Source organism: Acanthochromis polyacanthus, chromosome 6 (genome assembly GCF_021347895.1).
Source record: "Acanthochromis polyacanthus isolate Apoly-LR-REF ecotype Palm Island chromosome 6, KAUST_Apoly_ChrSc, whole genome shotgun sequence".
NCBI lineage: Eukaryota > Metazoa > Chordata > Actinopteri > Pomacentridae > Acanthochromis > Acanthochromis polyacanthus.
Window position 1 is genome coordinate 42,539,702 of NC_067118.1, and position 25,280 is coordinate 42,564,981.

The following is a 25,280-nucleotide window of genomic DNA, read 5'->3' on the forward strand; positions in this document are numbered from 1 at the left end:
TAAAGTATGAGGCTTCACCTTGAGGGAGTCACAGGAGGGACAGGATGATGCAGCATAAAGGAAAACTGACAAAACAGTGTGAAAACAATAAAAGATAGCTATAAATAACACAGTAAATACATAAAACAGGCACTTCTAGAACTGCCAGAGCACTAAAACCACAAGTTCAATTGAAAACCTAAACTGTAATTCACTTGGAAATCTTCTCTCCGTCGTGTTCACAGCTGCCTGTTACGTACAGAATTAAATTTAAGGTTATTTTATTCATAGTTTAAAAATCTTTGGCTCTTGGGAACATTTCCTGACAAGAAAAATTCCAGAAAGTTCATGTTTTTCATGTTTTCAACGGCTTTTGGTAAAGTTCTTAACCCTTGTGTTATCCCACGAGTCAAATTGAACGTTTTAAAGATTGAAAATCCATCCATCCATTCTCTATACACCGCTTTATCCTCACTATGGGTCGCAGGGGGTGCTGGAGCCTAAATACAGGGAAAAAGTTACAAAGCAACTATATATATATATAGACACACACACACACACACACAAATAACTATTTATACAAAATCTTTTTTTTTTGCTTTTTTCCTATATTTAAGTGTATGTATGTCTCTCTCTCTCTCTCTCTCTATTATATATATATAAAATTCTTTTATTTTGTTTCTTTTGCCAACTTCCTATATTTGGGTTTATATATATATATATATATATATATATATATATATATATATATATATATATGTATACAGAATTTTGTTTTTTAGTCTTATTAATTTTTGTTTCTATTAATATATTTTTAATTTTATTTCATTTTTGCTATTACATATATATATATATATATATATATATATATATATATATATATCAAAAATTAAATACAATTAAAATTTATATATATAAATTTTAGTTTTATTTCATTTCATTTTTCACTCGTTTTTTCTTACTATTTATTTCTTATGTTATTTCTTTTGCTTATTTTGTCTATATTAGGGTTATACAGACTATATAAACATGGTGTAGCTTGCAAGCGATCAGTTAAATAAAATGCTCACACTATTCCTTCCTGTGTGACTTGAAGCTAAACTCTCCGTCTGGACGTGAACATCAGAGCAGAAATCAACACAAGGTACATTTTCTGTAAATAGTTTAATATTAAATAAAAAATGACTCCCATATAAAAAAGAAAGCTACAGTCCACAATTTAATCGTCTTTTTAAACATAAGTATTGAAAGCAAAGGGGTAGAATGAGAAAAATACTTAATTACAATTCCCAGAAAAATTCACAATTCATCGTTTTCTCTCGTCTTTCTCTAACAATATAAAATCAAAATAAAACACATTAACTGTACATATGTACAAATGTCCAAGTGTAGAAATTGCATAATCTGCTTTCTTTTTCACTTTTTTTTTTAACTTTAAATACAGCTAAGAGATGCCAGTACTCTTGGTGTGGGGACGGGGCAGTGTGGAGGAGCTCTAACAGTGATGGGAGGAAACCACTCCAGATCCACAGAAACACACAGACTGATCCACGCAAGACTTCGCTCTCTGCGTTTAAGTCTCTCCATCCATCCATCCGACCACATAAACGACAAACAGCACTTTCCTAACAAACCCAGGGCTCCGCTACACCTTTTAATCCCGTTTCTACGCCGCTATCTTACAGCTGGAGGGTTAAAAGTTGGGCATACTTTAAATAAATCGCACCGGAGTTACGTGTAATTCTTCAGAGACAAATAATGAAATGTGAAAACGAGTTACACCGATGCTCAAAAGGTGTTCCAGGTTCACTGTGGAACAAACGAGAACCATCTCAATGGGATCAGATTCACCTCTATGGAAGCCTGTTTCTGCCACATGAAGGAAAAAAAGTCACATGCTTGAATGATAGATATCATGATTGTAAGTCACAATTATTATTTGACATAATTGACTTTCTAATTCATAATTATGACAATCTATCTTATAACTATGAGGTAGAAAGTCATAATTATGAAATAGAAAGTCAAAGTTCTGAGTTTTGATCTCATAATTAGGACTTGCTAGCTCATAATTATGAGACAGAACGTCCTAATTATGAGATTGGAAGTCAAAATTTTGAGTTTATATCTCATAATTATGAGATACAAACTTTCTATCTCATTATTCTGGAATAGAAAGTCAAAATTTTGAGTTTATATCTCATAATTATTATTATTTCTAACTCATAATTCTGACTTTCTATCAGATAATTATGAGACAGGATGTGACTTTTTTTGTTTTTCCAAGTGGCACAAACAAGCTTCCATTCCCTTCTAAGATCTGTTGGGAACCTCTGGTGTGTTCAAACGTGATTCAGAGTCGCACAAACGTTCTAACGTACTAAAACACAACATCTCACAGGACATGAGGGATCATAACTTATTCTCCTTCCTGTGATCGATGAAGAAACCTGATAGGGTGAACCATTCAACGTTCCTCGGCTTATCCCATGTAAAAGTTATTTCATACACTAAAAAAAAGAAAAAAAGAAAATCAAGTCTTTTCCTTCTCGTTCAGCACCTTCCCAAAATCTCAGGAATGTTTCTTTGAAGTACAACAGAGCCCTCAGGGTCTGGGAAACAGAAATAAAGTGGACAAACGGTCAGACGGTAGGGGCTCAGCGACAGCACTGTTGTCCAACGCACACGCAAAAAACACACAAAAACGGACACACTCACCCGACGTGTACACACACACTTCCAACAGAGAGCGTGGTTCAAGTAGATGGGCTTTATCCTGACTCACAGTAACACACTGATGAGAAGAAAACAGTATTCTTTTTTTATTTTTCTCACTGATATAGTTCTAACACCAACCTAAGCGACAGATCTCTGATCACGATGTCGAGCAACCATTATTTTGTGACCTAGACCTACAAGAAAACCTAAGTGAAAAAGTATCCACAAAATCTCTCTTTTTTTTTTTTTACACTTTTTAAAAATAAATTCATCCGACTAGATCTTTCTCCTATGTGTTTTTTCATAGTGGTTGCCACAACGGTTGACATGACAACAGCATCGTATTAGTGCAGTTGATTTTTTTTTGTAATTAAAGAAAAAAAAAAAGGTCTAAACAGTAGTGATGAGGGTGGAGAGATGGAAGGGTTTAGAAAAGCGTCTGGCCGCCTCTCATTGGTGGACAGCTCTGACCCTCCACCAATCACTGCCTCTGAGACCTGGCGCCTCGTCTCCGTCTGCCGCGCACCGACCTCTCCGGCTTCAGCAAGGCTGTCTGGAACAAAACACAGAAAACTCAGTCACATCCCACTCTTCATACAGCACTACAGGGACTTCACTTCATTCCCAGATTGTCAGTGTGGAACAGAAACGTTTCCCCTCAAGTAAACCCTTTAGATCATAACAAACCTTTCACAGTAAAATAGTGTACAGAAGAGTCAGAGTTCCGTTCCTACAAATTGATGTAAGCTGATTGTCGCCGTAAGTCGGAACTCCGGAGAAAACGTAATCAAAGCCGTTACGAGCACCATAATTAGCGATGGGGCCGATCCGATCCAGTATTGGTATCGGGTTCCGATATCAACGTAATTCATGGATCGTAGATTTCCGATCCATGAGCTTTAATGCTGTCTGCTGAAATGACTCCACAGTGATCCCCCTCCAGGCTGCTCTGCTAGCTGGATGCAAAATGTGGAATGATTTCCTGAAAGGAGGCGTGTCTTAATGAGGTGCAGAGTAATGAGACCCGCCTCCGTTCCAGAAGTCCAGTCCACAGTTTGCAGCCAGCTAGCTCCTGTCCTGCAGGTCAAACTGTCCCATTTTAAAGTTTGAAAATGTGGGGGAAAAAAACACATTTTCACAGTGAAAATTTCCACATTCTCGGAAAATTTTTAACACCTTTTTGTGGAAAAAAGAAATGCAAAAAAATGTTTTTCTTTACAAACACTCAGAAAAAAATCAACCAAAATCCAGCGAAATTCGCTGGATTTTGGTTGATTTTTTTTCTGAATGTTCGCAAAGAAAATATTAGAAGTGTTATGATATATATGTAATCACTTTAGATATTTTTAAAATTTATTTGGAAGATTTTTACTCATTTTTTGAAAATATTTACAAGAATTTTCTTGCCAAATTAGGGGGATTTTTTTTAAAATAAAACTTTCATGGGAAACTTTCAAGGAATTATTGGAATTTTCTTCCTGAAGGTTTTGCAAATTTTTTGAAATTTGGGGAATTTTTTCTCTGAATTTTTGGATTTTTTTCAGACAAGGAAACAATATTTTATGGTACCCGTAAATGAAGACAGCAGGAGGGTTAAAGGCGATATTAATGCTGACAGAAGAAAAAGTCAGTAAATATTGAGCAATAACAAATCATTCTATTTGTTTAGGACTCTGTTTTTTGTTTTGTTTTTAAGAAGGATCATTATTACTCTGCCAAAGAATGCGGCAGCGTAGTAATGATCTTCTACTGGTCTGTGGTGCAGAACAGGTTGGAGATCTGTGCCCTGCATCGTGCTAGCAGCTCTGTGAAGCTGTGCTGAGCTAAATGCTATCCTCAACACACTGATGCTCGGTTTGTCATGTTCTCATTCTATCTTTCACTAAAAGACATAAAACAACAGCAGATCCAATAACCGCTGAGACATTTCATTCAAAGCCACAAATGTGAACCTCATGTTGGGATCAGCGAAAAACATGTCAAGCTGTTGGAAAGTAAAGACGGCAAATTCCAACAACTGGGGGAAAACAGACTCTTGGTCTGGAGAGAGTGTGTCTGAAAACACTTCAATGACACTACCAGTGCTGCTGATGATTAAAACAACAGAGCTGGAAGTCACGGAATGAGGAGCTGGTCTTACTGTAGCCTTGGTTTCCTCTAGTGCTGTAGCATCCATGTCTCTGAAGTCTTCCAACACATTCTGTAGCCTGATAAGTAAAGAAACACGCCATTATCCAACACCGTAGAGCCAAATGAACCTCATCAGCAGAACAACAAGCCACAGATTTTTACTAAAAACTGGTTCCAGGCAGCTTACGTTTGTTTCCTTTTCCGTCCTCTTCTGGCTCCACCTGCAGCTTCTGCTTGATCCTTGGGAAGCAGAAGCAGGAATTAAAATGACAAAAACAAAATTTATCTGTGATGGCAAAGCTCCATCCTTCTCTTTTTACAGTCTGTGGTCGAATCAAAGCTCAGATTCTGGTCTCAGCAGGATGAGGAAGGGAAACATAACACGCTGCAAGAACTCAAAATCTTACCAAGTCTATTTGCCCTCTTTTTAGTCAAAATGTCTCATCACACTCGATTTAAGATAAACTCACTTCACGAGTGACATTTCAGCAAGATGGAGGGACTTGTTTTAAGACAACGCATCTTAAACATCTTGTTAAGTCAAACAATCCTGAAATTATCTTGTTTTAACCCTCGTGTCGTCCTGCGGGTCAAAATTCACTTGTTTTAAAGTTTGAAAATGTGGAAAAAATGTATGCATTTTCACAGTGAAACTTCTGATGTCCACATTTTCAACATTTTTTGGGAGATTTTAGAATATTTTTTATGGAAAAAAAGAAATGTTAAAAAATGTTTATTTAAGAACATTCAGAAAAAATCAACCAAAATCCAGCGGATTCCGCTGGATTTTGGTTGATTTTTTTCTGAATGTTCTTCGATAAAATATCAGGGATTTTTTTGTAAGATTTTTATTATTTTTTTCAAATTTAAAAAATAAATTCTTGCCAAATTTGGGGATATTTTTTTAAATGATTTTTTTAAGGGAAACTTTTAAGGAATTTTCTTCCTGAAGTTTTTGCAAATTTTTATAAATTTGGGGATTTTTTTTGCTGAATTTTTGGATATTGTTTTCAGACAAGGCATCAATATTTTTTGGTGCCGTAAATGAAGACAACAGGAGGGTTAAGACACCTAAGCTGGACAATCCTGGTAAAACAAAGCTTAAAATAAGTTTTCCAGCTAATTTTAAGAGCTCAATATTCTAAATATCACATCTTATCTCAAGATATCCTACAAAGCCATTTTTCACATGTTCTATTGGCAGATTTTTTCCCTTATCTCAAGGTAAAAGTTTCTTGAAATCAGTTTTTTTTACTTGTTTTGACAGGAGCATTTTTCCTGTACACCCAGGCACTCACCATTCCCTGTTCGTTGTGCAGCAGCGTCCCAGCCGTCTCCTCACTGGGCCTTCCACTGCATCCATCCCCAGGACTAAGGTACCCTGCATGGGGAAGATGCCCCTGCCTGTCCACCTCTGCCTCTGCGTAGGGGCACACAGCTGCAGCAGGCCCAGTACAGTCTGTCTTTGCCTCCTCCAGGTATATGGGTGGCAGAGGAGGCTCGGGGTGAGTGTGTCCCTCTACCATCACCGTTTTCCTTTGCAACGGCGACGTGGAGCCGTCCTCTGTGGGTTTGGGGGTCCCCTGTGCCGGGGAATGAGCCGCTGCTTCCAGGTTGAGTCGGGATAAATCCGGGTTACGTAGGGAACAAGCCCGCCGTGGGCTTAAGGAGACCGGGGCGCTGGCCTGTGGCAGAGTGGGGACAGTGGTGGACGGGGTGTGGTGCTCCACGGGGAAAGAAACCGGCGGTAAGGCACAGAAGGGTGAAGTGGGATCAGACGGCCCCAGGTGGGCCCCGTCTTCCTGCTCTTTAGCATTGACTTGAAGGAAGGAGGTATAAATCGTGTCCATGAAAGAGGTGTAAGGATCGATAACAGACCTGCCCTCAGATCCACGCTGAGCGGGAGGGCTGGATGCTTGGGCAGGAGCCGGAGCGAGCTGAGCTGGAACTGGACTGGAGACCACTTCAGGAGCGATCTGACTGGCTGGTATGTCTTCCTGTGGGGCAGGGCTTTGGGTTTCCTGCAGTGAGACTGGCTTCTCTCCTTCTGAGGCCGGTGCAAGGTTTAGCTGGTGGGAAAAACAGAGACCGCAGAAGGAATATTACAAAAAAATGTGCTTTGTCCTTCAAAAGAACCCAGAGACAACTATCCAACTACAGGAGGTCCTCGACTCATGTCAGAGTTCTGTTCCTACAGACTGATGTAAGTCCTTTTCTCTGTAAGTCGGAACTCCCACGAAAATGTAACCAAATCTGGTCCACGCATCATAACATCCATCAGTTCTTCATAAAGTCATGAAAACCAACCACTTTCATGCATGTTTGAATCATTTTACTAGAAGATAACAGAATATTGTAACAGACTGATGTTGAGGTTTCAGTGTTTATGGTTCAGTTCCAGATTTACCTGATGTCAGTGAACGTGTCATGTTTGGTTAGCTCACCTCTGATTGGCTGAGAGTCAGCAGTAGAGAGAGCTGGGAACGGCGGCTAATTCTGGAGCTAAGTTATGGTTTTTCTAGTTATTCTGGAGCTAAGTTATGGGTTTTTCTACTTATTCTGGAGCTAAGTTATGGGTTTTTCTACTTATTCTGGAGCTAAGTTATGGGTTTTTCTAGTTATTCTGGAGCTAAGTTATGGGGTTTTTCTAGTTCTTCTGGCGTTGGCTACGACCCACAGTAGAACCCTCTGTGCTCATTTTTTTTCTTTTTTTGGTAATTTTCAATCAGTTCTATGAGCATTTTAGGTGTTTTTGTGGTCATTTTGAGACTTTTTGTGGCAGTTTAGTTGGTTTGTGATCGTTTTATGTGTTTTTGTGGTTGTTTTGCAATTTTTTGAAGGTATGTTGTGTGTCTCATCATTTTGTGTCTTTATATGATAACTATCTGTTTCTTTGAGTCATTTTGTGTCTTTCTGTGGTCATTTTGTGTACTTTTGTGGTCATTTTGTGCGTCTTTGTGCTTATTTTGCTTCTTTTTTGGTAATTTTCAGACTGTATTGTTGTCATTTTGTGCATTTTTGTATTCAGTAAACCAGCAGAGAACCAGATAAAGTCTCACTCATTCATCACAGAGGGTCACTACAACATGTTGACCTGTTTTACATCTTGACCCATGTTGGTCGGTGTTTCTGTTCCCAGTGTTTTATTCTGTCTAATTTCACTTCCATGGAGACGGCTTTCCTTTTCTTCCAAGCATCAGAAGAGTCTGACTTACACTGGGAGCCATAATGAAGGTAAAAAGTTAGAGAATGCAGCACAATCCAAGGTGGAGTACAACCAGAGAATGGAAACAAAGCCGTCTGATTGTGCTGTGTGAAGACTTATTCATCCATCACCAGTTCTGATTTAACGACAAAACGCTGCAGGTCGATGATGTCGTAAAGCGAGGACCTCCTATATGTTAACATTTTGTAATAAACCAGACAGTTTATAGTACCCAGAAAAAAGCGCAAATGAAAAATGTGAATGTTTTGCCCCTGATCCTGACCTGAATCCTTTAGCGTCCACCAGGATTTAATCCAACCCAATCCAGCTAATATAATCTGCTCTACATCTATTTAAGCTGGAGAAAATGATGATCGGTCCAAGTGAATCTGTGTGAAGTTATTTTCTAGCCCTGGTGTCAGAGCTCTTGACTCACTCACTCACACCAGCGTGCACGGAATCCATTCATATTCACTCACTCAGCAAAGTGTTTGAAGTTACAGACAGGTTGTCCTGAAGGAAAACAGCGGCTGAGCAGAACACAGCACAGACACCAGTACAGCAAACATACTTTTTCACATGCTCTGTCCACTAAACTCCGGTTATCTACCTGTATGTTGTTGAGCAAATTGATGGCTCCATCGGGGCCCTGCAGCAGAGGCATTCCCAAAGCAGAGGCCTGGACTGGGGGCAGGAGAATAGAACCAGCTCCAATCCCCACCATGTTATGGAGGCCTGCGATGCCAGAAAGATCTCCTACAGAGACGCAATGCACAGATGCACTCAGACATGGGGAGTACACGGGATTCCACATTTCATTTCATCCTAAGATAACGGTGAAAATAGGAACAAGACGGCAAGGAACTCACCTAATAAAGCAGGGTTTAGCAAGGTGGGCAGTAACTGTTGGAGTATGGGGTTATCCTTGCCTTGGAGAGATACGGGGATGAGGGTGTCAACACCAGCATCAGTAGGTACCTGAAGAGGAAAGGAGGAGAGTTTTAGAGACAAACAAATGACAGAGCAGTCAAAGAAAGCATCGGGTGGAGACGCAGTAATACAATGATAGAAAAAGATGAATACGGAACATTTTTAAACTGCAAAAGAAACTGAAATATGGCCACGACAGAATGCTGCCACGAAGCAAGAAAACAGGTATGATTTGAACTAAATAAAAAAATCAACAACCTGAAGGATGCAGAAATGATGAGATTACAAACACTGAGCAGACCCCACATCCCCCATCACTGTGAAACAAAAGCTGTTGAAGGGTTTCATTTAAAAATAGTTTTAGAAAAACATATTTTAGTAGACAGGAAATTCACTGATTAGTTTTGGAGGAAACGGGGCAACTAACACAGCAGAAAACAATGGAGTGGCTGAGGAAATGAGCTTCTAGGTTTTTCTGGGGAAACTAGGAAGAGCTCAGAGGAAGCAGCTAGAGGAGGGAGCCTACCTGAGGTTGGGCGTGTTGGGTTTGCTGTGCAGGAGCTAACTGGGTGTTGGGAGGAGGGTGGAGCTCAGCAGAGCTCAGGGCAGCAGCGAGCAAGGCAGGGCTGAGGGGCAGGAAGGCGGCAGGGTGAGGAGGAAGAGTAGCAGGGAGGAGCAGAGACTGCAGGGCTTGGATGGAGGCCTCAGCTCCAGCAGGAATGGGAAGGAGGCCCTGGGTGACCTCCAGGAGCCCCGGCCCCGTTAGGGTGGATGGATCCAGGAGGCCAGAGGTCTTATCCAGAGTGAGGCCCTCCAGTGTGGCAGGGATCTGCTGAGACTGCTGGATAGGAACCTCCAAGCTGACCTGGCTCAGCTGTCCCAGCGCAGAGAGAGGTAACAACGAGGCCTGCTGCTGCCCGAGTAACAAGGAGGCCATCAGTAGAGCCTGAAGACTGGGTTTTTCTGTTAAATCAGCTTCTTGTCCTGCAGAAGGGGCTGAGGCCGGGGCTGGGAGCGGGTTCAACAAACCCAAAAGGCTCAGAGGCAGCTCCCCTTGTGCACCACTCAACAAGGGCAACAAGGGAAACAGAGGATTGCTGTTAATCTGCTGCTGCTTCTGTTGTTGATCCGGGTTTTGCTGTTGCGTGTCTTGTTGTTGTTGTTGTTGTTGTTGGATCAGAAGCTGCTGCTGCTGCTCTGATTGCTGCTGCTCTGCAAGATTCTGTGGTGGATGTGCTGAAACATTAGCAGGTGGTAGCTGGGCCTGTTGCCCTCCCAACCACAGCCCTCCCAGGGGCAACGAAGCCAGGACTGTGGGGTCCAGGAGAGACGGTAGACCTCCTGTGGATGACAGCAGCTGAAGCAGCTGCTCCTGGTTCATGAAGGGGAAGGCTTCTGCCAGAGGTAAGGGAGCCGCTGAGTCGGCCACAGCTGAGGGGGTGGGAGGACTGTGATCCTCTCCTGGGCGAGAGGAGATGGTGAGTCCAGGACTGGTGGCTGCTGGGGGTTTGTTCAATGTGGATGACTTGGGGTCCACATATCCAGGTTCCTCTGGTCCTGTGGGAAAGACATGAATGGTTCATCGTCAGCATCACTGGCTGATGTTAGCAGAAACTGGACTCATATCACCACAAACCATAGAATCTGCACAGACATTCTTGCACTGCTACATCTTTGCACTTTTTTAAACAGATTTTTTCAAGCCGTTTCATATTGCATTGTCTTACAGTGTGTCAGTACTGTTTCATCCTCATTTCTCATCCCTGTACATACTGTAAATATTATTATAACCTCCGCCAGGAAGTTATGTAATCACTGGAGTTTGTCTGTTTGTCTGTTAACAGCATAACTCAAAAAGTCATGGACGGATTTTCACCAAATTTTTACAGAATGTCCGGTCCTGGCGGCCATCTCTCTCAATGGTACAGAGTCCTTCAAAAAATCCTGGATCCAGACGGTGATCCGGATCACCTCCAAAATATCAATTGTTACTTTTGCTCTTTCGGACATTCTGTAAAAATTTGGTGAAAATCCGTCCATGACTTTTTGAGTTTGACTGACTGACTGACTGACTGACTGACTGACTGACTGACTGACTGACTGACTGACTGACTGACTGACTGACTGACTGACTGACTGACTGACTGACTGACTGACTGACTGACTGACTGACTGACTGACTGACTGACTGACTGACTGACTGACTGACTGACTGACTGACTGACTGACGGACGGACGGACGGACGGACGGACGGACGGACGGACGGGCAGAGGCCTGCGCTCTCCGAGTGCTTTTCTAGTTACTACTATTTTTATTATTATTATTTTATTTCTATTACTACATTTACTGCCACATAAGCTGCTGTAACAATGTGAATTTCCCCTGGCATGGGTAGAAATAAAGGACTTATCTTGTGCAGGTTGGGATCCATGAATAAACTAATTTTACAGAAGGATTTTGGGCTGCACAGCAAGCATTGCTTTACTAACTACATGAGCGCTGAATCGAGCACTGATATTTAACTGCAAAACACCAAATATGCAAGAAAAAGAACAAAATCTGCAACTTTTTTCCTGAACTCCTAAGATGTAGAATGACTTGTAAACCTTCAATTAAAGCTGGAGCTCATAGCTACAAATGTACTTTACATTAATCAGATTTTATCTCTGTTTCCAAACTCTGCAAACCACACTACTTCAATAAGCATTCAGAATCTTTAAGAGTAAAAAACACACGTCATACTGAAGAATATGTTCACCTGCTGTATGATTTCCTGGGGAAGACATGTCAGCATCAGTGGTGTGGTTGGAGGAGCTGGCCTCCCCCTGGGGCACAGTGGAGGATGCTGCTAGAAGCGCCAGGACATGGTTGCTAAGATCGAGAGGCTTTGGGGAAGTGGATATCCCTACAGAAACACTGCCTTGAGAATGACTCAGGTCCACTGATGTAGACACGCTGGTACCAACCTCTGCAGCCACAGTGCTCTGTGGAGAGGCTCGGGAAGCAGAGTCTGTGGTGGGAATGTGATTATCAGTCGGCTGATGTTTGTCAAAGGGGGATGGGGACGTCTGCTGAGATGGGCTGCTGCTACTGTGGAAAGCTAAATTAGAGCTGGGCAGCAATGTACAAGGAGAATCGCTCTTCAGAGGACTTGATTTACTGGTCTGAGGAAGAGACTGAGACTGTGCTGACGTGAACTGAGAGGAGGCGGTGAGAGGAGAAAGCGGCGCCAAGGGCAGGGGATTAGTGTTATCTGTTCGGCATGGGGACCGAGTCTGTGGGTGCCTGGCGTTAGAGTGAAGGGCTGGAGAGGAGGGGGACAGTCTGGGGCTCTGTCTGTTGGTGTGTCCACCTCCTTCAGCAGACACAGATCCTGACTGAGCCGAGGCAGAGCTGGACGCTGAGGCCGCTGCCTGGGCGTTCTGCACGCTGAGAAGGTGTAACAGAGCAGACAGGGGCTGGGTGGGAGGATCTAAGCCGAGAGGCGCAGAGGTCAGGCCCGTAGTGAAATCCAGAGCCTCGTTTGGCCGAGGAGGCCTGGAAAGGTGCGCCGTCGCTCTGGAGCAGGAAGTCTGGGCATCTGGAGTTGAGGATGGTTATCCAACAGGACAGCATTCTGGTTCTGCACAGCTGAGGTAGAGGAGGAGGAAAGGTTGATGACTGTAGCAGTAACGGCGTCCTCCGGTGGCGTCTTTCGCGGTCCGTTAGCCAGCTGCTGGGTGTCTCTCAGCATGCTGAGGACGGTCGAAGATCGCCGCTGCCTCTTCCTGTGCGACACGTTCCGCTCTGCTGAGGGAGGCAGGTGGGGCGAGGAGGAAGCCAGGGACTGGACCAGAGAGTGGGATGGAGGGAAGAGGACGGCAGAAGCTGCTGCGAGGGAGGGATGGGGAAGCCTAGTAGAAGCAATGGAGGAGGGGGAGTGGCTGTGGTGTAAAGTGCTGTTTGTTACCTTTGATGACTGCTGCTGCTGTGCCTCTTTCAAGACCTCCAGAGAAGAAGACAAGCCCCCTGCACTGCTGGCCGCCACTGAGCTCTGACTGTGGGTTATCTGGTTAGCCAGCTGAGCTTTGGCAGCGGCAGACAGCAGGCTGCTCGCGGGGAAAGAAGCTGGGTGTGGCAGCTTTCCCTGATGGCTGTGGTGGTGGTTGAGAAACGGCCCCAGGGGTAAACTAGAGTGTCCCCCAGAGTTCAACCCAAAACCTTGTGGTCCTGCACTGGAGGTCGGAGTCATGATACTCTTTGAGGCCTTCGAGGAGAGCGCATGAGGGTTACTACTGCTTTGGTTGGTCATCAGGGAGGGGTTAGTGGGGGTCAGGAGGTGGTGGTTATTAGTGCTGCTGTTGCCTGAGTTCTTAAACTGCTCCAAGATGTCTTCCAGCTTGTACTTGGGGAAGTGGGGGCTGGGGTTTGGGGAGCCCCCGGGGAGTGGGGAGTGTGGAGAGGAAGAGGCGGATTTCCTCCTCTGGGGCAAGTTACTTCCCATCAGTATGCCTCCTTCTGCTGCCGCTGAGCCTCCTCCCGGCTCGGACAGGGAGGAAGGAGAGGCCGACGGGTGGCGGGAGCGCTGGTGAGGAGACGCACACATGTTATGGACAGACGGCGAGAGGGAGGGAGACGGGGAGAGGGGGAGCCTCCCATGATGATGACATGAGGATGATGAGTCTGTGCTCCTCTTCCTCCTCCACCGAGGGTCATAGGGGAAGAGGGAGGAGGTGAAGAGAGGGGTCCTAGCCGAGGAGAGCCGGGAGTCTCAGGGGTTTTGGGTGTTCTTTGACCTTGACTGATGTTCTGAGGTGTTGGGGTGCGGGGGGACCTCTGGGCAGAGCTGTGAGCTGGGAATGAGGAGCTGGAGGAGGAGGATGCTGTGAGGGGTGGATGGTGAAGTCTTCTTAAAGCTTCTAGGGGATGGTGAGAGTTTGAGCCCGTGTGGAGGACAGAGGAGGAACCGTTGTACGGGTAAATGAACTGGTGGGAGGATTTGGGGCTGGCGCAGGGGTTCGGGTGGAGGTTGTTGTGGGATCGAGCTGGGACTGGATGGAGTTTTGGATAGTAGACGCCACGGTCCTCTTCTTCACGCTCTGCAGGTTCCCCCTTTGGATCACGGCCGTCCACTCGACTGCTCACCTCTGCAGGTAGAGACAAACAAAGGCCACAGCATGTTACTTCACCTGCTCTCAGAAAGGGCGACTAATGACCGAGACTGAACAATCTGCCTTTATTCAACAGCCAGGAGAAGCATCCTGATCTTTGATTCTAAAGGATAATGGGGTGGAGTCTTGCAGCCATGTAGGGCGCTATGAATTCTATTTAGACCAGGAGAATCAAACTCATCTTAGTTCAGGTTCCACATTCAGTCCAGTCTGATCTCCAGTAAAACCAGTAAAACCACAGCAGAATAACCTATAAATAACCACAACTCCTAATTTGTCCTTTGTTTTAGTGCAAAAAGGTACGTTTTGAAAATTCAGGATTTTTTTTTTTTACAAAACATAAAGAGCAACCTGAAACGTCTGAAGAAAAATAAGTTCAGTTTCATCAGCATTCAGTATCAGTTTATCATTTCCACATTACAACTTCCAGATCAGAGTGTCTACAAAGGAACACAACATTTAGTCACCTGGAGGATTTTACCTTATGATGAAAATGACAAAAAAACTAGACAAAATATTACAAAAATGAGACACAAAACACTAAAACGAGAAACAAAATGAAACCAATGACACGAAACAAAAAAAGAGACAAAATATTACAAAAAGGTTTCAGAACAACAAAAAAATGGACAAACAACATGAGACAAAAAAAACAATGCACAAACAATGACCAGACAAAAACACAAGTGAGACAAAAAGAAACACAAAACAACAAAAACAAACACGACAAAAAACATGAGACAAATGACAGAAGTTAGAAAAAAGTACAGAAAACAAAAACAAGACAAAATGTTACAGAAATGAGACACAAGAACAGTGAACAATCTGCCATTTTACTTTCTGATCCAGACAACTTGTCTTGGTCTACAAATAATTCTAAATTTATAGTTTTACTTATTTACAATCTGCAGTTAATGTCTTCTCTGTAACTTTAACACTTTGAGGGCCGGATTGGACCCTCTGGAGGACCACTTTTGGACCACGGGCCTCATGTTGGACACCTCTGATCTAGACAACCACCAGCAGAAGAAACTTGTTGTCCTTTTATTTCACAGTGCAATAACAAAATCTGTATCCTTGGAATCAGAGCAGGTGTCGAAAAGTGCAATGCAGAAGTACACAAAAATAAAAATAATTTCCAGAGGAAATGATGTAAATTTATAAAAGAGCAGAGAGAGGAGTCATCAAATGCAAAAAAAATTAGCTCTATATGAGCACAAATGCAGGAACATTATGGGTCAGCAGCTTCTCCCCAAAAGCACATGCACGTCTAGATCATATATTGCACATCTAAATTATTCATTCAGATCCTGTGCACGGTCACGAGGGTCGTTTCCATCTGTCTGTTACTCAGTGCACATACCAGTGTGAACATTAGAGCTGATATTTGTTGAATCATTGCAGCTTCACTCACTAGACCAGTTCAGACGCCTCCTAAACCCACATGTAAAAAGCGTTTTCCAGGACTGTATGGTAGAACTGAGGTAAATGCACCACGGCAAGAGAGTAGAAGTAGAAATCAATTAAGGAGAAATGTATTTTGACAGCTACTTAGTCTGAATAAAGACAGGCTGATGAGGAAAAATGACAGTTTAAGACACTGACAGACATAAACCGCAGCAAGACAAAGCATTCTCCAACTGCACACTTAAATTTTATCTGAGCGTAATTCATCAGCGCTATTAAAGTATGACCGGAGACAGAACGTTTTGGTGTGCAGTACGGTGGTTTCAATCCTGTGAGGCTGACAGCTGCTGCACATAAGACAGAAAGGTCTACGTGGAATTAATTCTTTCAGTTCCACACCTGCTCCCACAGGATTTCTGACAATCACTGTCTGCTCATGCAGATGCTACGACCCACTCCCACGGTGTCTCACCATCTCTCACATCCCAGCAATACTTCTTACAGAAAACCTGTCTGGTCATTTCCTCAGAGAAGAGAACACATTTTTAACCTTTGTTGTTTTCTAGTATTGGGTTTTGTTTGAATGAGAATAAAGTACATTTTTCATGCTGTGGGGTTCTGCTGACGTTTCACTAATGTTCATTCCTGTTTATGCATTTTATACAAAGAACCTGATAGAAGAACACAAGAACAACAAAGGAGAGGGCTGGTGCACTTAATAAAGAGGTGGCATTATGAGGAAGGACGTATAAAGACAGCATCTCAACGCATCGTAAATCCTGACTGTAAATGGGTTTTCTAAATGGACAATGACCCCAAGCACACTCCAAGAGTTGTGGCAAAACAGCTTAGGGACACCACAGTCAAGATACTGGAGTTAAAATGACAAAGCCTTGTCCTCAATCCAACAGAAAATTTGTGGGCAGCAGTGAAGAAGCATGTGTGAGCAGGAAGGCCTACGAATGTGACTCAGTTCCAGCAGCTGTGTCCAGAAGAACGTCCAAAAGTAAAGCAGCTCGTTGTGAGAAGCCTGTGGAAGGATATCTGGTGAAACAATGTAAAGGCAACGCTACAGCCAAGGGAATGAATTTTCTGATGCACTTACAATGTGAATAAAGAAATAAATGAACTTTCTCTTCACTATTATTCTGACATTTCACATTCCTAAAATAAAGCAGCGCTCCTAAATGATCCGAGACGGAATGTTTGCTAGGATTAGATGTCAGGAAATATGAAAACCAGGGTTTAAATGCATTTGGCTAAAGGTGTATACAAGCTTCCGACTTCAACTGTACAGACATGGTTAAGGCCGATAATAACAGCCTTTCATACTTTCACAAATAAACTTTAATCTCTGATTAACATGATGATACCAACTCTGTACTTTTACTCACTTTGGAATTTTGTGTTGGATCCTGCAGGACCTGCAAGATCTTTGTCTCATAGCAGTCTTATGCACAAAGCTACTACTGTGCACAGGACACATTCAGCACCAACATTTAATGATTTTACATAAGGCCTCTATACACTGTGTGACTTTAACAATCTTCTAAGCTCACAGCTTGCTCCGCTATACGACATACCGTTGGCATCTTCGGTATCTATCGTCTGGGATGGTCAAAAATCACAGTGTGTAGAGGTCTTTACAGACACTTTAATCACACCAGAATTGACACGAACCTCTAACTCATGATGCCATTCAACCTTTGAGAGGAAATCTGTAGAAATTAGCGTAGATAAATGTCAAAACTACTTGTCTATGACGTGTGACGGCAGGGAATGCAGGAGGAGCTCGTCTCAGTTGTTAAACATTACCTGGATGATGAAAGTTGGCAAAGGGGAGCTGTGAGGCCTGCATACTCCGACACAGAGCCGCCATCGCTACCACTTTCCTGCGGTGGTTACACAGTTTGGTCATGTCCTGCTCTGCTTTGCCTAATGGCTGGCTGTGCTGTTCCACCTTCACGCCCACAGTGAAGTTGAAAACCTGCAAGATAAAAGACAGAATTCAAAGAGAGCTCTGTGCATCACATTTAATCAGATTTAGGACAGCTGAGGGCACCGATGCAGGTATTTTACATTCCTGTTCGGACACTCACCAAGTAAAAACAGGCAAAGATAATCTACTGCACTGGTCAGGTGTGTTCGGGGAGAATATACAGCCCTCACTGTGTTTTCTTTTATTTGTAGATGGCGAATATGAAAGAAGAGCATGTTAAATTTGAAAACTCACAAACCAACTTGTAGATTGGCTTTACCTTATGGATGATGAGTGGGCACTCCAGACCACATTTGCAGGTGCCATCAGTCAACAGATAGGTCTTGACCTCATCCAGAGTGGACAGGGCAGTGCCATTGGGACTACAGGGAGGAATAAGGACCAAAGAGGGCAGAATTTAGCACTTCTAGACATCTGAAAGGCTGCACATACAAACTGAAAGACGCTTCTTTTGTGTATTAAAGAAACTCCTCAATCAAACTTGTGGCAATTTAGAACACAATTAAGACAACAGATATAAAGGAAAATAAATATATTACATCTCTGAAATCTTAGAACAGAATAGAACTTTATTTGTCATTGCAACAAGTACAACGAAATTGCAAAAGCCCTTCAGTCAGTGCAAGACAGTGTGAAGAAATACGCTAAAAGATTAATAAGAATTGTAATTAATATGATAAAATACTGTAATACAGGCTCAAAACTTTCAGCATACATAAAGTACATACAGAAGAAAAATCTCTGAAACTAAACAACTAAAGTAAAATAACTGACTCTTCAATGCCCACAAGACGTGCATTTCAATGTGATCTCTCCTCCATTTCCCATGTCTTGTCATCTCTTTTTAAACAAACTAATATTGTGTTTCGCTAGCTAACTGTATTAATTTATCACTATTCTATGTTGCAGACATCTTTAAAAAAGCTGTTCTCGCATTATATTGCAGCTTACACAATAGTCAAGCCTCTCTCCATCCAACTAGCTTGAAAATGACTCTAAAAAGCCGAAGGTCCGAATCCAGCATCACGTATAAAACATCAGATTCTGCTCAGCTTCAGTTTGCGCAACACTCAAAGACAAGCAGATTGTTCAACTAAATACTTCCAAATGAAAATCCCCTCTTCTGCCCTGAGTCGGTCAAAGCAATAAAGGCAAAGGGAACTCCTCATACAACAAAAGAGGAGCTCCAATGCTCCTTTTATTACACCAGCAGTGTTAAAGTGCTCCTGAAGATGACAACAGATTCCAGCAAAGAAAAGGATGGCGTTTATCTTCGACAGAGCAAGGCAGGAAGAGGCCTTGTTTAGATAGCTATATGAATTTTTCTTTCTATTGTTGACACCCTGACAAAGAGTCAGTGTCGTCAAAGAGGTCAACGATGTATCAAATAGACCCAGCTTCTTAGAAACCTCCTCTTTGCTCTACCTGTAAGAGCCGCTTGGAAAAATTATGCTGATTTCAAACACTAATCCAAGTTGGAAGAGTTCTCAGACAGCGTAGTCCTCCACCAAGGCCTCGCCATTCCAAACAAAACGATCTGGATCCACAGCAAAATGTTTTACAGGAGGTCCTCGACTTACATCAGAGTTCTGTTCTTATGGACCTCCGTAAGTCGGAACTCCGGCGAAAATGTAACCAAATCCATTCCGTGCATCATAACATCCATCAGTTCTTCATAAAGTCATGAATACCAACGACTTTCATGCATGTATGAATCATTTTACTAGAAGATAACAGAATATTGTAACAGCCTGATATTGTTGTTGATGTTTCAGTGTTTATTGTTCAGTTCCAGATTTACCTGATGTCAGTGAACGTGTCATGTTTAGTTAGCTCACCTCTGATTGGCTGAGAGTCAGCAGTAGAGAGAGCTGGGAACGGCGGCTAATTCTGGAGCTAAGTTATGGGGTTTTCCTAGTTCTTCTGGAGCTAAGTTATGGGGTTTTTCTACTTATTCTGGAGCTAAGTTATGGGGTTTTCCTAGTTCTTCTGGAGCTAAGTTATGGGGTTTTTCTACTTATTCTGGAGCTAAGTTATGGGGTTTTCTACTTATTCTGGAGCTAAGTTATGGGGTTTTTCTACTTATTCTGGAGCTAAGTTATGGGGTTTTCCTAGTTCTTCTGGAGCTAAGTTATGGGGTTTTTCTAGTTCTTCTGGAGCTAAGTTATGGGGTTTTTCTACTTATTCTGGAGCTAAGTTATGGGGTTTTTCTACTTATTCTGGAGCTAAGTTATGGGGTTTTCCTAGTTCTTCTGGAGCTAAGTTATGGGGTTTTTCCAGTTCTTCTGGAGCTAAGTTATGGGGTTTTTCTACTTATTCTGGAGCTAAGTTATGGGGTTTTCCTAGTTCTTCTGGAGCTAAGTTATGGGGTTTTTCTAGTTCTTCTGGAGCTAAGTTATGGGGTTTTTCTACTTATTCTGGAGCTAAGTTATGGGGTTTTCTACTTATTCTGGAGCTAAGTTATGGGGTTTTTCTAGTTATTCTGGAGCTAAGTTATGGGGTTTTTCTAGTTATTCTGGAGCTAAGTTATGGGGTTTTTCTAGTTCTTCTGGAGCTAAGTAATGGCTTTTTCTAGTTCTTCTGGCATTGGCTACGGCCCACAGTATCCTGTGTGAAGGTTCAATAAACCAGCAGAGAACCAGATAAAGTCTCACTCATTCATCACAGAGTGTCGCTACAACATGTTGACCTGTTTTACATCTTGACCCATGTTTGTCGGCGTTTCTGTTCCCAGTGTTTTATTCTGTCTAATTTCACTTCCATGGAGACGACCTTCCTTTTCTTCCAAGCATCAGAAGAGTCTGACTTACACTGGGAGCCATAATGAAGGACAGAAAGTGAGTGAATGCAGCACAATCCAAGGTGGAGACAAAAAAACGACAAAACGGACACACAAAATGACGAAACCGAGGCTAAATGACGAAAATGCGACACAAAATGACAAAATTTAGACACAAAATGAAAAAATCGAGACAGAAAACAACAAAACCAAGACACAACATGACACAACAGACAGAAAACAACAAAACCAAGACACAACATGACACAACAGACAGAAAACAACAAAAAATTCGAGACACAAATTGACAAAAACGTGACAGAAAACAACAAAACAGAGACACGAAATGACAAAACCGCTCTGCTCGCCAACTACTTCCACATAGCTCGTTCTGATGTAAGGATGACGTCATAAACCGAAGACCTTCTGTGTAGGGTCTTCCTTCCTTTGAATAAAATCTACCTTTCCACCAAGTCTCATACAATTCTGCTGTTTTTTTTCTGCATTCTTGCTGACAGACAACAAACGCCACAGCACACAAATCCTATTTCCGCTATGGCTTCCACGTTGGCGGCTGATGAAGCCACAAACACCTTTCAATTCTTTATTCATCTTGGCAAACAAATGATACAGCTCACATACATTCACATTTATCCTCGTGCTGCTCAGATATTAATAATCATCAGCGTTGAGTCTGAATGTGTTTAACGTACCTGACATAGATGACCTGCCCTCCGTCCACCCTCCTCTGCCAGCCGATGGGGACGTGTATTGCAGCTGTATGGACCCCATCCTTGTCCCCACTGACAGTCTCACTGCCTCCCATCATTTTGTAACTGTGGCCTGCCAGCACCTAAAAAGCAGCAGAGTTTTTATTTCAAAGATTCTTTTGTGGCATTTTTGTCTATATTTGACGGCGTGCAGTAAAGACAGACAAGCAGAGCAGTGATAGAGAGCAGACATGTAGTAAAAGTCAAACTGAGAACCTCGCTGATATGCGCATTCATGTGGCACGCACCCCTTCACATATTTCCTTTAACCCCATAAAATGAAGCTCAGCAAAAAGTAAAAATAGAATATTGCAAATTCCTTTTGAGTGAAAAATCCTTCTTCTGTCTTTGGAAAGTCAGTGTCACTGCCTGAATGCTTTATGAGTACATTTCTTAGGTTGTACATTAAAAATATCTTACACTTGTGGTCGTATTTCGGCTTAATTTTGTCACTTTGATGACAATCTACCAGGACATGTAACATTCAAGCATTAAAATACCCAAGTTAAGTTTAATATTAAGGCCCAAACATCAGTAAAAAGTCCCCACTTGCTTGAAGTTCTTTTAAAATGTAAGTATATATGTAAGTGCAGTTTGTCGAGCATCTATGTGAGCTACTAAACAAGCAAACACACAAAACGAACGAACAAATGTCTCTGCAGTGACGCCTTTGGGACATCCATGTTTCAGTTAAAGCAACCTGCTCACCAAATGTGTGGATCTCACTCCAACTTGTTACACAACACCAACTATCAATGACAGATTTCATGCATGGCGCTAATTCAATGTCAATTACTGAAATTGAACTCTGCAGTTTTTCTCTATAGACTGAAAAAAAATGAGGGGCGTGTCTTCTCATCTGTTTTTATGTCCTTTTATCAAACTAATATTGCAGCTGCTTGGCTCACTAGTTCACTGTATTCATTTATCACTATGCTATGTTGCAGACATCTAAAAAAGCTGTTTTTGCATTATATTGCAGCTTATAAAACTATCAAACTTCTCTTCATCCAGCTGGCATGCTGCACATACAAACTGAAAGACATTTTTTTACTGTGTTAAAGAAACTCCTCAGTCAAATTTTACTCATGGCAATTTAAAGCACAATTAAGATAATAGGAATGGAGAAAAACAGATGAATTACATCTCTGAAATCTTAATTAATAAAGAATCGTAATGAATATGATTGTAAATGTAATAAAATACTGTAATACAAGCCCAAAACTTTCAGCACACTTAAAATACATACAGAAGAAAAATCTCTGAAATTGAACAGCTTAAGTCAAATAACTGACTCACAGGATAATGTAGTCTTATAATGAGACTTAATACACACTTAAGAAGTGTTTTTGAATGTGATCTCGTCTTCATTTCCCATGCCTTGTCATCTCTTATGTTTTTTAAACAAACTAATATTGTGGTTACTTGGCTTGCTGAGTGCACTTATCACTATTCTACGTGGCAGACATCTAAAAAAAAAAAAGCAGTTTTTTTAGCTGTTCAGATGTCTCTCCATCCAACTGGCTTGAAAATGACTCTAAAAAGCCACGAGTCCTAACCCAAAATCATGTATAAAACATCAGATTCTGCTCAGTTTCAGCTTGAGCAACACTCAAAGACAAGCAGATTGTTCAACTAAATATTTCTGAACAAAAATCCCCGCTTCTTCCCTGAGCCGGTCGGTAAAGCACCCAGCCACTGCTTATCATACATCCGTGTCACATGCTGTTGTCTCTGTTGTTGTGTGATGTAAACATAACACGGCTGGGTGTGGCATAAACATCATTATTTGGTTTACTGTTACAATTATGCAACGAACAGACAAAGTGAAGAACAGCATGCTTGCCTACCTTGTCATCTTTGGGAAGCCAGGATGTGTTTTGGCTAGGGTATCCACTGTCCAAAGTACATGCTGGTGGGTTAGAAGCACACAGACTGCCAGCAGAACCTGACCCGTCCAAACACCTGAATGTTCCTCAGCTACGAGGCAGATCCTCGATTTTCACAGGACAGATTTATTTGCTCGATTTCACATCAGAGTCGGGGCTGGGATGACGATGGAGAGCCTGCAAAGAAAGGTGGAGGTGGATTATGTAATCTGGCAGAAGAGGGACGACCACGGTGTCTAACTCATGCAATAAGCCCTTCCTGCAACTCGCACTTCAAAAAATATCACATCAAATGCTCTGTTCTCTCTGAAGGAACACAACTTCAGAACAAGCTGTGGCCACTTTGAAGTAGGAGGGTGTGTTTGGCTAGGCCCGGGGAGCTGGATGTTAGCCTACGATGTGAACACTTGCTTTTCCCAACAGATTCATAGCAAAGTCCAATTTCTACACACATGTAGCATGCAGAAATGCAGCAATATATCCCACAAACTACACGGCTGATACACGCCAGCGAGCGTCTGGGCTAACAGTGGAGCTAGCAGGCTACCCTACTTTGTACTATGTTGTCGTGACAGCTGTCAGGCGCACAAAACACTCCGATGCAAAACTCTTGCGTGTTAGCTGCGGTAACCAGAACCGAGCCGTGCAAATAAAACTGCACGAATCCGACCCCGGGCTCATACTTACTGACTGACATCCGTTAGCTACCGTCCGTGCTAGCCGGACCGACAGTGCTGGCTGATGGCTCCGTGTTGGCGAAGTTTTGGAGTCGCTTCGCTTTTCTGGCTCGCGGGAGAATCAAGAGTTAGCTCTCTAGCTAACGGACTAGCCGGAGAATGTTTTGAAAACGGCTGATACTTTTGAGAAAGGGCCGTGGAATAAATCGTTACATAATCCCAATCACGCACCGGCGCGGGCGATCAGCTCTCAGCACTTATGCGACGTCTGCCAGCCTGAATTTTAAATAAAACAAAGGGCAATAACGCTTCATTTTACTGCGCCTGGGATCTCGGAGGCTAACGCTATCGGCTAGGCTAGCTAGCGGAGCTAAGTGGCTGAAATTTACTTGATTCTGGAGGATGTCCCGACAAGACCGGAGGATGTCCCGCTCCCGGTCCACCGCTATCCAGCCGTTGCTTTGGTCTCTGTTCTGCTAAACGGTGTAGCGTTCAAATGTATTCCGACAACCATAACGATCCATGTAATCCCCAATTCACAGTTGCCCACTGTTTTTTTTTCTTACAAATTCCGAGCAAAAAAATAATGGAGTTTTCTGTCGGACATGCGCACTGGGTGCTTAGGGAATATTGTACCCGACATGCACCGGGACCTTTGTAGTGTTCCAGACAGACGTGAGAGCAGCGGAGCTCCTTGATAGAGGACATGATAATGACAGAATAATAACAGGCCTGGGACGCATTATTGTTCCCCTCAGGATCACAGTCATCTGCCAAACCAGGATTTTAATTTAGATAATAAAATATATAATATAGAGATTAAATGCAAGACAAAACATTTTACATTATTAAAGTATAACATTTATTAATGCATATTTCATGCCAGTACAACCCTCGTGAGGTGTTATGAAAATCTTGACACAATGGTGGCTGAGCCTAGCTTAGCAGTCTTTATACATATAATATAATGTAATATAATGTAATATATAGATATACTTTTACTAAAATTTAAGTATCCTAACATTTCTGATCAAGGATATATTGTTTTTGTGAGTCTTGACACATTGTAGCTAACATAATGTGCACTTTTATTATTTGGTAAATGGTTGTATTTATATAGTGGTTTTATCCAAAGCACTTTACATGATACGTCACATTCACCCATTCACACACTGATGGCGGAAGCTGCCATGCACGGTGCTAACCACGACCCACCAGGAGCAATTAGGGGTTAGTTGTCTTGCTCAGGGACACCTCGAAATGAGCACAACGGGCCGAGAATCGAACTGGAAACCTTCCAGTTACAAGACGATCACTTTGTGGAAAAAATTCAAAGTAAAATGCATCTTTAAAAAACATTTCCTATTTCAGTGACAGAAGCGTTGCACAAATATCGACCGAACTGTCAAAACGAATACTGTTTACACCCAGGAATTAGTCTGATCCTCAGACCCTGTGAGCGTTTACAACCCCATCTTCACTCCAAACCTGGATCATATTCTTGTGTCTAAAAGGACAGTGAGTAGCGATGTCTGAGTGTGTCTCCGTTGTCTGTGGACGGGTGAGAAAAGAGGCCAGAGGTGTGTATATCTGCAATGAAGACAGAGGGAGGCAAAGTATCTAATTTCCCCCGTCATTGGCGCTCC

At 42.5% G+C, this 25,280-nt stretch overlaps 1 protein-coding gene across 2 annotated transcripts; it reads right to left on the reverse strand.

Annotated features, from left to right (window-relative positions):
• Positions 1 to 1,124: 1,124 nt before the first annotated feature.
• LOC110956789 (histone-lysine N-methyltransferase 2D-like) lies at positions 1,125 to 24,217 on the reverse strand. Of its 2 annotated transcripts, none has more exons than XM_022202499.2 (13): positions 24,024 to 24,217; positions 22,919 to 23,134; positions 21,012 to 21,151; positions 17,779 to 17,881; positions 17,336 to 17,507; positions 11,722 to 14,089; positions 9,489 to 10,519; positions 8,902 to 9,010; positions 8,643 to 8,788; positions 6,126 to 6,896; positions 5,015 to 5,067; positions 4,838 to 4,904; positions 1,125 to 3,250 (listed from the first exon to the last, which is right to left on the reverse strand). In XM_022202499.2, exons 6-13 carry the CDS (start codon positions 11,747 to 11,749, stop codon positions 3,179 to 3,181), a joined length of 2,277 nt encoding a protein of 758 aa, XP_022058191.2. In that variant the 5' UTR covers positions 11,750 to 14,089; positions 17,336 to 17,507; positions 17,779 to 17,881; positions 21,012 to 21,151; positions 22,919 to 23,134; positions 24,024 to 24,217; the 3' UTR covers positions 1,125 to 3,178. The 2 variants fall into 2 exon arrangements, with proteins under 2 accessions (XP_022058191.2, XP_051804955.1); XM_051948995.1 differs by lacking the exon at positions 24,024 to 24,217 and adding an exon at positions 23,645 to 23,944.
• Positions 24,218 to 25,280: the final 1,063 nt, after the last annotated feature.